A 14,017-nucleotide genomic window follows, 5' to 3' on the forward strand; every position below is an offset into this window, starting at 1 on the left:
TCCTCCTCCTTTGGAGGTTTTCAAGCAGAGGCTAGACGGCCATCTGTCAGCAGTGCTGATTCTGTGAATTTAGGTGGATTATGAGAGGGAGGGCAGGACGGGTTGCATCAGTGCTCAGTTCTTGTGGCCCTTTCTTACACATCCAGGGAAATGCCGATTGCCACTTTGGGGGTCAGGAAGCAATTTTTCTCCAGGCCATTTTGGCTGGTGATCCTGGAGGTTTTTCATCATCTTCTGGGCATGGAGCTGCAGTCACTGGGGTTGTGGGGGGGATATATTTGTGAATTTCCTGAATTATGCAGGGGGTTGGACTAGATGACCCTGGAGGTACCTGCCAACTCCATGATTTCCTTTATTTGCTTCCTTTACAGAGTTTTTTTCCCCCATGGCATCTTAGCTATCATGTCTAAATTCTGTTATATTATATATAATATAATATATATATTATATTTTAAATGAACTAATTATATCCATTCATGTAAATGGATAATGAACACAGGAGGAGGAGATTGGAATAATACCCCACCCTTCACTACCCAAAGGTGTCTTAGAGCGGCTTACACACTCCTTTCCCTTCCCCTCCCCACAACAGACAAACTGTGAGGTAGGTGGGGCTGAGAGAACTCTTGACAGAAACTGCTCTTTTTCAAGAACAGCTGTGCTAGAGTTATGGCTTGCCCAAGGTCATCCAGCCAGGTGCAAGTGGAGGAGTGGGGACTCAAACCTGGTTCTCCCAGATTAGAGTCCGCGCACTTAACCACTACACCAAACTGTAGCACTTAACCACTACACCAAACACAGACCATACTTGGCCAGAAATTGCCCCTCTCTCCCTTAAGGGTGTGGTTGGGCTGGAGATTCAGTGCAGTTCTCCTAAGAGATTGCTAAGGTCCAAGCATTCGTACTGCATAGCAGTTTAACTACTGTTTTAATTAAGGAAAATAACTCCGAGCTCTTTTTAACTGTCGTATTTTCCTGCATTCCGAAAGATGTGATTTTTTCTAATGTTGCACGTAGGTCAGCGTGGCTGCAGTTAACACACTAGAATCTCTGTTGCCTATTACAGCAGCATTACCTATAATATAAGTATGCTATAGAATCAGCTATTCACTGTCTTTAAGAGATATGTGTAGTGCCATCTTCTAAAACTGGTAGCTCTTCTGTAGGACTACCTTGTGATATCACTTTTCTTTGAATAGTGTCCACATCTAGCATTAGAATTTTTGAATTCCCTGGTGACAAGTATTGCTGTTATGATTTTGAAACTGTTTTCTGTGATATTTAACACTACAGAATGATATGATATACCATCTTGTGATTTAAAAACCAGCTGTTGCTTTTTAGAGAATTGGCAATTTAAGAGAGAAACTGTAACACAGTAACACAGCCTGACCAGATAACCTACAGAAAATGTTGCCGGGATCAAACTTTCTATCCGGCCATTTCCCATGTAACAGTTGTGCCTATTGTAAATTTACCAGTACTCTGACGATCAGTCCACATGATAATAAGAAATATACTTTAAACTATTTTACAACATGCAGTTCAAATTATGCAGTGTACTTAAGTGTAAATGCAGTGAAATTTATACTGGGAAACCAAAAAGGAAATTAAAGGGGCTTATTGGTGAACACAAACACAGCATCTAGCATTTAAAAAAAATGGGGCAACATTTCTTAGAACAAATCCATGCTCCCAAAGATTTTTCTTTTGGGGCAATTTATAGGTCACACAGCCATAATGATAAGATCAGGGCTTTTTTGTAGAAAAAGCCCAGCAGGAACTCATTAGCATAATAGGCCACACCCAACAACAGAAACTCATTAGCATATCCAGCCACACCTCTGACAGCATAGCTCATAAGCATATTAGGCCACACCCCCACGTTACCAGAAGTATGGTCATCCAGCCACACCCACCTTTTGCTTCTTATTCTGTTTACCTTGTTTGTTGTGAAAACCTAGGGCTTTTTTTGTAGCAGGAACTCCTTTGCATGTTAGGCCACACACCCCTAATGTCGCCAGTCCTAATGAGTTTCTGCTGTTGGGTGTGGCCTATTATGCTAATGAGTTCCTGCTGGGTGTGGCCAACTTGGGAGCCAGCCAGAACTCCATTCCTGTGTGTTCCTGCCCAAAAATAGCCCTGGATAAGACCCTCCTCAGAAAAGAGTGAGTGGAATTTTCAGTTAACAACTATGGCACCACATGGGTTAAATGAGAGTTTTACTTGGCCTGCCCTGCCCTTACTTAGATAAATGCATACAAGGGCAGCAGTTTTTTGTTCACAGTTGTCTGACTTTAGAACAGTGCAGGTTAGTTTTGATAACTTTTCTGTTTGCAATGGATCACTGTACTCAGTTTAATATAATTTGTACAATCTCTCCCTTATAATAATTGAATAGTGGGGACCAACGTTCTAAAATGCCCGCCTTTAGTGTTTGGCCGGAAGAACTGCCACTCAGAAGACACTGGCTGGGTTGACTGGCTGCTTTGTGCAGTCCCGCCCAGCGTTCCAAGGTCATTTGCATATGGAAGCTGATTGGACTTCCCTCCATTCCACCCCTCAAACCCCCCCCCCCCCGCAAGGCAGTTGGAATTTTCAGTTGCATAACATACCTCATAGGGGAGAGGAGAATGATGTCAGCTGCCCTTTCCCTAGGCAGAGGCTGTGGGGAGGGGGTTGTAAAACTTAAGACAGACAGGCAGATAAAGGTTGGCTGCTGGTTGCCAGGAAAGGACATAGGGTTGCCAACTCCAGGTTGGAAACTTCCAGGATATTTTAGGGATGAAGCCTGCTAAGGGTGGGGTCTGAGGAGGAGGAGGAGGAAGAGGGGGACCTCAGACACATACAATGCCATACTGCCCACACTCCAGACAAGCTGTTGCCAGTCTCCAGGTGACAGCTGGAGAGATCTTAAAGCTTTGGTGCTAATTTAAAGTGTTGCAATTTATTGACAGAGTAGTGTTTTGGAAAATCTTTAGGAATTGTTTGGTGCATTTACGATGGGGCTCCTGGGGAACTATTGTTGCCAATCTTGGCCCATCAGCCATCAAACCATTCTCTTCAACCCCCTGCTGTGCAGCTGACTTTCCCCTAGGGTTGCCAATCTCCAGGTGGGACCTGGAGATCTCCCACTGCTACAATTGATCTCCAGATGACAGAGATCAGTTCCCCTGGAGAAAATGGATGCTTTGGAGGGTAGACCCTATGACATTATACCTGCTGAGTCCTTCCGCCCCCCCCCCGCCCAATGCTGCCCTCTACAGAATCCACCCCCCAAACCTCCAGGTATTTCCCTCCTTAGAGCTGGCAACCCTACATTCCCCTCAGTGCCTGTTGGTAGGCAACTAAGCTTGGTCCTGTCACCTACTTTGGCCTTTGGGAGAAAACACATTGGGGCCAGTCCTGATAGGGTTGCCAACTCCAGATGGGAAAGTCCTGGAGATTTGAGGGATGGCGCCTGAAGAGGGTGATGTTTGAGGAGGGGTGGGACCTCAGACAGGTACACTGCCATAGACTCCACCCTCCAAACCAGTCAGTCCCACATAGGGAACCATTGTTGCCAATCTCCAGGTGAGGGCTGGAGATCACTCAGAATTACAACTGCTCTGCAGAAGGGAGGGCAGAAGTCAGCTGAAGTCAAAGGGGCAGATAATGGTAGGTTGATGGTTAGCTGGGAAGGAGATGGGGTTGCCAACTACATGCTGACAAATTCCTGGGGATTTGAGGGGTGGAGCCTGGAGAGGGTGGGGTTTGCAGAGGGGTGGGACCTCAGACCGGTAGAATGCCATAGACTACATCCTCCAAACCAGCCATTTTGTCCTGGGTAACAATTGCTGCCAATCTCCAGGTGAGGGCTACAGATCACTCACAATTACAACTGCTCTTCAGGTAGCAGAGATCAGTTCCTCTGGAGAAAACAGTGGACTCTGTCATTATACCCTGCTGAGATCACCACAGCAAATTGACACTGTTTGCCCAAAGCCAGAGCACTGCCCCAGAGCCTCTTTCTAGATCTCGTTGTATTGCTTTCACAACGGGCTTTACTGCTAGTTATATCATATTGCTCCTATATTTTCCTGTTCTCTAATATGTTTACATTATTTTGCTAAGTGTACTACATTTTCAAAACATCATAATGAACTTTATACATGCTCAAGGGCCCTGTCTTTATATTTTTCATAAATACATTTACATAAAACATATTTCTTTACATGTATAACCTTTTAATATGTCTTTTAGTATTGGGAAATCTTATGTTTTTTGTTTATTGTTTATATAGACACCCCCCAAGGAAGTGCTGAGTGAAACATGTTGGGGCAGATAGAGTGAATGAAATTTATTTCCACAGCACCACTGTTCTGTTTTCTTCATTGCTTCCACTTGGTTATTTAAATCCCTGTGTCATTCAAACTTCACTTTTTAATAAGTGTTTTTAGTTGCTACAAACACAGGTTTTTCAAATTCTTGCAAACTGAAGCTTTTCTTATATCTCAAAAGTAGAAAACATACTTAAAGAATTTGAAAAAATCGTACAGCAAACCAGTAGCTTTAGGTAGTTGAATTATGGCAACTAAATGGCCACCCAGATTTTTAAACATACCGTGTTTTCCCGAAAATAAGACACTGTCTTATATTTATTTTTTCTCAAGAAGACACACTAGGGCTTATACCACAAATGCATAGAAATCCTGCTAGGGCTTATTTTTGGGGTAGGGCTTTTTTTCGGGGAAACAGGGTAGTTTATTTAGAACATAACCTCTCCAGCAGCTTGTCTGAGGTGGCTTAAAAAAACAAAACAAAACATTAAATTATATTAATTAAAATACAGCATTAAAAACATGCCAGCATAAAAACATAGATAATAAAAACAGACCGCAGACAGCTTAAAATAGCTGTTTCCAGACTAAAATAATGTTTTTTAAAAAACTTAATTCAAAGCCTGGGTGAACAGAAACATTTGGCCTGGCACTTAAAAGAAAGCAATGTAATTGCTAGGTGAGGTCAAAGGACATTCCACAAGAGATGTGGCAGTACTGGAAAAGCTCTGTCTCTAGTTGTCAACCCAACTCACCTCTGAAGGGAAGGGCCCAGAAGGCAGGGTTTGTGAGGATACTCCTCAGTTACTGAAGCAATGGCACCTCTTTACTTAACACTGGCAGTCAGAATGTTTCAAACCTTCTGCAGTTATAAGGAAAATATGCTCATTAGTTAGGAATTCAGCAGAAGAAGTAGACATAAGTTAAATAATTTCCAGACCTTTAAAGCTGAAAGCAAAGTTAAATGAGACTTTAGGATATCCTGGAATCCAAGCTGGAAGACTGTAGTCATTGCAGTTGTAATACTGCTATAAAATCTAGTTTTTCATCTTATAGGCCATCTGGATTTCCAACTCAACATTACAGGTTAGTCCAAACACCAGTAGATATTTGTATAAACAACGAGGCACTTTCTAGGTGTTTTCCTCCAAATAAGCAGAATAAGCACTTAAAATAGTTGCAGTACTTTTCTGTCATTTGCTTAAAGAAACACCATTCCACTTGGCTCTTTCGTTATCCTATTTATTTCTATGCTGTCTTCCTATGTTGATTGTTAAGTGGCTAAGGTGAAATTTACTTTCCTAAATTCGATGTACTTTTCCCCTGAAAATCTCAGCACACTTTTTCTAACAAGAAATGTCTAGCCCTTATGGCTGCAAATATATGCTTGGAATTGTGCAGATAACTTGGAGAACTCTTGGAATCCAAAACAATGGTAGAAATAAGCTTTCCAACAGATAATTATCTTAAGAACTGGACTTTCTAAGCTTCAGCAGTGATCAGTCAGTGATCTTCCTCAGATTTAGCAAAACATGAATAAATTACATATAGTAGCTTTAAATGCAGAATAAATTATGCAATCTGAAGTACTATTTAAGGTTCCATTTCAGCCTGCAAATTATGTGTAGTGTTCGCTTTGTTTAAATTCTCCCCCACACACACACAAATAGTTTGGAGCTGCTCAGCTTTGTAAGTGAATAGAGATGAAACTGCCATTAAAAGAGCAACAGATGTTTGGATACTTCTGGTTCTAATAACTTAGAATGACTGTTGAATGTCTTGTAAAATGAGGTTAGGGGTTTTTTAGTCGCTTCGTCTGAAACTAAAATTCATCTGAACTGTCTGTCAAGGGAGGTTGCATGCCTCCAGGATGGCACTAATCAGCCTGCCTGCAGGAAGGCAAGGTGGTCAGTGTCTCATTTGACTTTCCTCTCTCCCTTGACCCAGCACAACAGAGACTGACAAGTTGGGCAGAATGAATGATGGAGATGCTGATCACTCTCAGCTTGTCTTCTGTGGGATCTGGGCTTTGCATAATTCTTGGGCTAACAATGTGGGAGGGGATCTTCCAACCTACTCTGACTTCCCACTCAATGTTTGTTGAAGTAGGTGTTTCGGGGTGGCGGTGGAGCTGAACTAAAGCTGGTGGAAATGAATCATCATGAAGAGAAATGCAGATGCTAAATATAGGCTGCAGCCCCCTGACAGGCTCACAGGCACTTAAGAAGCAGGAAAGCTCATCTTAAAATGTAACATTCCCACGTTCTCTGTACAGGGAGTTTCCCCTAACACAGCTATCATTCCAAAGATGCAGCATTCAGAATGTGGTCAAAGGTCCATAAAGTAGAGGTTCTGTTTCAGTAAAGACTGTGGCTCTGGGACAGTCACAGCCCTTAGCAGCTGGTGCCTGCAGTGAGAGCTGAATAACTTCCTGTAAACCTCTTCTGAAAGCTTACTATGCACAGTGCCTCTGTCAATGAAGTACTTTGTGTGTGCATGTACACCCATACACTCAGACACTATTTGCAGAAGGGCAAAACTCCTGCTATCGGGCAACAGCTGCAGCCTCAAAGTGAATGAGGAAGTCAGTGGCTGCCTTGGCTTCTCTCGATTCTCTAGGGTGACCTTTCTGTCTGTCTCTTGCCTTCCCTCCACAAGAGGAGGGAACAGCAAGCAGGGATCACATCAGCAGGGTGAGTGGTCAGTTTGTGCAGGTGGCTGTTGTTGAGGTGGATCACCTGCCGTGTTGATTGGTAAGCTCATGTGTTGAAGAGATTTAGGCTGTGGTCACACAGTAATTTTATTTATTAATTTATCATATTTATACCCTGCCCTCCCCGCAATGCAGGCTCAGGGCGACTCACAGTCAATCCATAAAATACAGCTAAAACCATATAAAACAATTCCATATTTTGATTGAGTTTCACCGCTGTTCCCTCTCGCATTTAAAATTGCTGATCAGATGGCTGCATCCGTCTCCCGCACCGAAGTGGGCTCACTCACGCAATCCTCCTGGTTCCCTAGCAGGTTTTCCTACACCCGGGAAATCAAGTACTTTCCGGATATTTGCACTTTGAATCCATGATTTCGCCGATCTGGACAGCCATCTTTCGCAATGATCGCAATAAGGTCATCTGAACGTCCTTCTCGCAATGTTTTTTTTACAAACTTCCATCATTGTGCACATGAGCAATCCTGCACCGAATAAATTCAATGTATAAACGTTCAAGCGCACATATAGACTCCAATGCTCAGTTGTATGTTGCCGGTTAATTTTGTTTGCTGTTAGGGGGGAGACCTATAAGAACAAGGGAGTACGGCGAGTCCCAGTGGGAGCGGTGATTTAGCCATGTGTGATTTAGCCATGCGTAAAGCCAATTTTTTAAAAAAACAACCGTGCCACCCAAGCAGCGGCACGGCTATCTGAACGGTGCCTGGAGCCTCGTTGTGCAATGCAAGTGGTTCAGGGAGGGATCAGGCCCGTAGCTAACATGGGGCCCACGGGGCCCGGCCCCCTTGTGTTTCTTCTGGGCCCCCTCCCTCCAGGGCTGCCCCCAAAGTGCTCCAACTTACCACCTGCACTGTACTTCCATTTAATTAGCTGGCAGGCCCCCCCAAGGCCCCCTCCCAAAGAATTCCCTAGCTACGGGGCTGGGAGGGATGTGTGGTCATCCCAACCTGAAAAAAAAATTCCAGATCAAATCTACAGCGGGAACAAATCACGGTAAGCTTGCCATGTGACCACACCCTTAGTGGGGCAGGCAGGAGGAGCAGCTGGTGTGTACGAACTAACTAGCTACCATTGTGTACTCTTAACAGGGGAGTCCAAACTGTGGCTCAGGAGCCGCATGCGGCTCTTTTACACATATCGTGCAGCTCCCAGCAGGGCGGCTGTGAAAATGAAGGAGAGGCATGACTCCTCAATCAGTCTTCCCTTCCCCAGCCAGTGTTCCCCTCCCTAGGTAGGCTTGAGGTGGGGGGGGGAGCAGAGAAAGAAAGCATTTTTAACTTAAATGTGTCCTCAAAGGCTCCCCCTCAGCTGGTTTGGGGAAGGCATTTGTCTCTTTAAATCCCTTTTTCAAGCCAGCTGGTGGGGGGAGGGCTTAGAAGACACATTTCAAGTTAAAGTTGCTTTCTTTCCACCTCTCCCTTCCTCTCCCCATGTATTTGCTTTCTTTCCACTTTCTTTCCATCCACCCTCTTTCCACCCACCCTCTCTTCCTTCCACCTTTCTTTCTCTTTCTCCTCTCCCTCCCCATTTAAAGTTAAATGTGTTCTCCAAGCCCCCCCCCGCCACACTGGTCGGCTGGCTTGGCTCGGAGAAGGCATTTGTCTCTTTAAATCCCTTCTCCAAACCAAGCTGGCATGGCAGTGAGGGTGGGGGGCTTGGAGGACACATTTAAAAATGGCGTTCTTCAAGCCCCCACCCACCAGCTTGGAGAAGGCATTTGTCCCTTTAAATCCATTCTCCAAGCCAAACCATCTGGTGTGGGAGGGGGCTTGGAGAACACATTTAAAGTTAAAGTAGCTTTCTTTCCACCTTTCCCTTCCTCTCGCCCTCCCTCTCCATTTATTTGTTTTCTTTCCACCTCTCTCTGTCTTTTCCCCTTCCTTCCTCTCTCCCCCATCTATTTACTTTGTTTCCACCTTTCTTTTCACCTTTCTTTCTTTCTTTCTTTCTTTCTTTCTTTCTTTCTTTCTTTCTTTCTTTCTTTCTTCCTTCCTTCCTTCTTTTCCCTCCTTCATCCATTTGCTTTCTTTGTTTCTTTCTCTCTTTCTTCCCCCTCCCCCATCTATTTGCTTTCTTTGTTTCTGTTCCCCATCTCCCTCCCTCCCTCCTTTCCATCTATTTCATTCTTTCCACCTTTCTCTTTCTCTCTTCCTTCCTTCCGTCCTCTCTCTCCTCCATCTCCATCTATTAGCTTTTTTGTTTCTCTTTTTTTCCTTCCCCTTCTTCTCCCATCTTTGCTTTCTTTGTTTTACTTTCTCTGTCTTTCTATTTACCCTTTGTTCCTCTCCATCTATTTGTTTTCTTTCCATCTTACTTTCTCTTTTTCTCCCTTTTCCCTCTCTTACTTCCTTCTCCCTCCCTCCCCCATCTATTTACTTTCTTTCTCTCTCTCTCCACCTATTTTATTCTTTCTTTCTACCTCTTTCTCTCAGACAAATAAATATCATTAGCAAACAATTAAATATCATTGGATAAATTTAATATTATCTATCTGTTTTTACCCTTCTGTTTTTATTTTTGGCAGTCTCATTTAATGTTAATAAAAAAGCAAATCTGCATATTTTCCAATAAAAAACACATGTGTAATATTTGTTCATGTCTTGTGGCTCTCTAACATCTGATGTTTATTCTGTGTGGCTCTACTGTTAAGCAAGTTTGGCCACCCCTGCTAGCATTTGAAGTGGGGATTTTACCCTCCATGTCTGTCTGTCCCACTGCCCTGCAATAGTACTAGTGTCCAGCCCAAATAAATTGTATGGTGACCAGTTATGTATGACTGGATAACGTCTCTGTGTGAAACCAGAAATTGGCCATAGACAGGAATAGCTTATAAAATGTAAATACCGAAGATGCATTTTTAGTAAATCTGCTGTAATGCCTAGACCTGTGGCTAATGCGACCACTATGCTTTTGTCTTCCAGGTTTTCATTCTTCTCTACATTGCTGACTGGATGGTCCACTGGATGTGGGGCAGAGGCCTGGACCCGGACAACTTTTCAATTCCTTATCTGACAGCGCTGGGTGACTTGCTTGGGACAGGTTTCTTGGCACTCAGCTTCCACATCCTCTGGCTCATTGGAGACCGGGACACAGATGTGGGGGATTAAAGGCACCCTTCCTTGACTTTTTTCCACTTCCCAGTTCTTCTCCTTCCGTGACATTCCCCCCCCTCCCCCAAGCCTTGCTGCCACCCTTTGTCTCTCTTTGAGACTTTAAGCTTTGATACTGGATTCTCATTATTTTCAATGGGAATTTTATGTGGTTTATATTTCAAGCCAAGTTTGTACAGGAAAAAATAGTTTTAAGAAGGGCAAAACAAAAAAGTGTAAAGACAATCACCAAGTGCAATTTCATAATTAATGTCTAAACGAATAGAATATAATAGAAAGTGGATCAGCAATTCAGATTTTAAAGAAACCCCCACTTCCCTTATTCTTCACCCACATGGGACACTAAGTGTAAAGGGCCACTTGTTTGTCTATGTTTTTTTAAATGTTTGAAATGCAATTCAAGTTTATTTTGTTATTAAAATTGGGGCAAAAGTTCTTCACCTAACAACTGTGTTCTGAAACTGATTAAATGTTTTGTGGTTACTGCGTACTTACTGCATATCCACTGCTTGCTTGTTTGCACTAGTAGTATTCTCTCTGATTTGGCCACAAGCCTGACCTTCATGCAAATAGCAAAATTGGAGTTTGCTGTATATTATGTTCTTCCCTTTGCTGATGAATGAGATCTTGAATGGACGCTGAGTTAACCTGCAATATGTCTTCCTACCATCAACCATTTCAAATCTGCTAATAAGACCATGGAAGCTGAGCTCTAGAATGCTTGTTTATCCAAAGTTCAGCTCTTTAGTACTGGCCATTGTTCATGCTGGTCATAGATTCACCAATCAAGGTATTGCCATTTTATATATTATAATCCTATTCTAGTCTCCTGAAAAGGCTGAGGCCATGTCATTTTCCATGCCATTTCTCATTGGAAAACATGAACCTTTAATAGAGGTTTTGGTACCATAGATGTACAGCCCATCTCCCAACTGCTCATCTCCATTCTCAAAGGTTCGATTTTTACCTTTTTACACAGCAACATGTACCCTGAGTGCTTACTCACCTATTGGCTTTTTAAAATATTGCCTTCTTGACTGCACTGTGTATGGGCCACATGATCTACAAAGCTTTGTACTAATTGGAATCCAGGACACTCTGTTGGTATCATAGATGCCTGGTACTAAGAGAAGTCTAAATTTTCTGGTGCTGAGCCATGTTCCTACGCTCTGAACTAAGAGTGCTTTGCATCTCCCAACAGCTAGGGAACTTGATACAAGATACATTAGATGTCTGGCTTCTCTCTGAGTAGCATCTATTATATTATTCCTAGCATACCATAAGGCAGTTGTTTTTGTAGTAAAGACCTTCATACATGTTCATGGTTGAAAGATCTTTACTTGTGAGTTAAGGATTTGTATAGTAGGTTAGGTCAACCCTGGGGGGTCTGTAACTACAGTGTCCTGATAAATATATGTGCCTGCTCTTCTGAGCTGCTATTCCATAAATACTGACATGTACTGGCCATGTTTCTTGCCTTTGCATTGTGCCATCTTTCAGTTTTTGACACTAACATGTTATAGCGGGTCTGAGAGAACTTTGGATCTCCTGTTGTATTTTATGTCTATAGAAGTGCATTTGACTGGCCAAAAACTGACACAATGCTTTATTGGGGAAATGTTGTTATTTAAGTCTCATATCCTAAGTAAGTCTGAATATTGGGAATCTAGATTAAACAGATGTTTTGTTCACTGTGTTCTTCAGCAAGTGACCTGCCACCAGGGCACCCATAATTTGGAGAATGGGTCAAACAGATCTGCTTGCATTGGCAAGAGATCCCCCCCCCCTTTTTTTAGTATAACTTGTTTGTTGAACACTGATCTGTAGAGTTCTGACTCCCATTCTCTGTGCTGGTTGTGCAGATGGAACAGTTGTGTGAGCAGTTCAGTACACATTAGTATAAACAGCCTAAATTGCTCCTGCTTGCATGAAATTTATGAAGGCGATCCTTTTCATTCACCATAGTAATAAAGGGTTCTTCAAAGCCATGTCCTTGTAGCCAGGAAGTCTATGGTGCTGGATATTTTTTCAGTATTAGATTAAATGGTGTAACTCTAAAATTGCTGGAATTTTAATTGTAAGTCATGCCCGTCTTTTGTAAGGCTTACTATATTTTCCAGCTGTACAATTAGTTCCTCTTTCCTGCTTTTGCATGAGTGGTGACATATTATGTATGTGGTTCTTTCCCAAATAAAGGTGAAGAGAGGGGGTGATTTGATTAGCAACTCTGAACAGGCCCTAATACGATTTCTTATTAATTGGATATTGCTTTCAGAAGGTTGGCTGGCCCTACCTTGATCGATTAAGGACGCTGTTGCCAGCAATAAGCACCTTGGTTCAGCCTCAGTACCAGATGGGTCATAAAAAGGATTTCCCATGCATTATGGGTGTAGGATTCAAGCCTTTGGCAGTATTGTTCAAATTCTGAAAGCATGATCAAAACAATAGCACTGGAAGGCAGTTGGTACCTAAGTGACATAGCAATGGCTCACTTGGACCACTGTGGCTGTAATGCTTGAACTGGGATTGCTTCAGAGTATTCCTACTAATGCTATAGACCTTTTTTACATTGTGGTCTGTGCATTGCGGGTTTTGCTTAATATGCCCTGAAGAGGAAATCTGTGGGACCACTATGCTAAGGGTGTCTATAGGACAATCCTTCCATTGCAAGATGACAACAGTAATGTGGATGATGATGTCAGGGTTCCCTTACTTCTGACACTAACTGCTGAAGTTTAATCCTCAAGAATAGTTGAAGAGCTCCTTCAGCCACAAGAACCTTGAAAGTATTTAGAGGTTTTGGTCTAGAATGGACCTTCACAAAATAACTTGCAACATTCTGTCTGAATTCATGAGGACTTGAGACTTTCATCCCATGGCCTCCTGAATTTCTAAAATGAGCTTTTTCTCACCAGCTTGTGCTGGATGCATCTTAAATTTTGACCGCCTGACACACAAGCTCATGGTATCTACATGGAATTTCATGCAAGTGTTTTGTCACATTATTGTTCTTTCCCTAGTTAATGTCTGTGCATCTCATGAAAGTGTTTAACTCTCGTGGTATTAGTCAGAAGATTTAGCTCAAGGTTCAGCAACTGAGTGCTTAGAGCTGCTTGGGTGATATCCCTATTTTTTTTTGTCTGCAGTGGGGTTGGGATTGGGGTAAGAATGGGGTGTTCAAACAGAATTTCCTATAGAATAATTTTATTCTCACCAGTTGCACTCAAATGCATGTGTATTTTGATCTGGCTGAAAGTGAAAATGATTGGTTTACACTTCTATTAAGAGAATTCTTATTTATAGTTGCTATAACTGAATTGACAAATGCCAACTTAACTGATAAATTATATTTGGTAAAATAAAGATTACATTTATTTATAAGGCTTCTGGTTTCTGGTTTGTTTCAGAGGATTTAGTGACCTAGCAGTGAAGATTTTGCTGATAAGTTACAATCAGGATTTCAGTCTCTGTCCAATTCCTGCTACTGCCCAACTCTGGGTTTGTCCAGACTTCTTGTGTGTCACAGTCTAATGATGCCAACTTCACCATACCCCTCCTGTCTTGGTCTCTGGAAAACTTTTTCCATGAGCCCTTTACTTTCTTGCAATCAATACTGCCTATGTCCCTTATTACTTCCATACGCTCCCCCTGCTTCTCAAGGTATGGAACTTGTATATAAGGAGTGTTTTTTTTTTAAAGAAGTCCAAACTGTAAAGAAAATTGTGCCCTGTTACAGTGGCTAAGCTCATGTGAATAAAAGTCCTGGAATCTCTACAATACTAGGGCTGAAGTGTGCATTGCTCTTACGAATGTGTCCTCCATTCCCTGCATACTTATTTATTTTTATTTATTCATTT

General features: G+C 42.4%; 1 protein-coding gene across 1 annotated transcript in view; it reads left to right on the forward strand.

Annotated features, from left to right (window-relative positions):
* SLC41A1 (solute carrier family 41 (magnesium transporter), member 1) overlaps positions 1-13,628 on the forward strand; it is a 44,170-nt gene extending 30,542 nt beyond the window's left edge. Inside the window, exon 11 of the mRNA XM_015417022.1 lies at positions 9,972-13,628. Coding sequence (XP_015272508.1) covers positions 9,972-10,157 — 186 coding nt within the window. The 3' untranslated portion in view covers positions 10,158-13,628. The remainder of the gene's footprint in view (positions 1-9,971) is intronic.
* Positions 13,629-14,017: the final 389 nt, after the last annotated feature.

This window comes from Gekko japonicus, unplaced genomic scaffold, assembly GCF_001447785.1.
Source record: "Gekko japonicus isolate JY-2015 unplaced genomic scaffold, Gekko_japonicus_V1.1 scaffold522, whole genome shotgun sequence".
Classification (NCBI taxonomy): Eukaryota; Metazoa; Chordata; class Lepidosauria; order Squamata; family Gekkonidae; genus Gekko; species Gekko japonicus.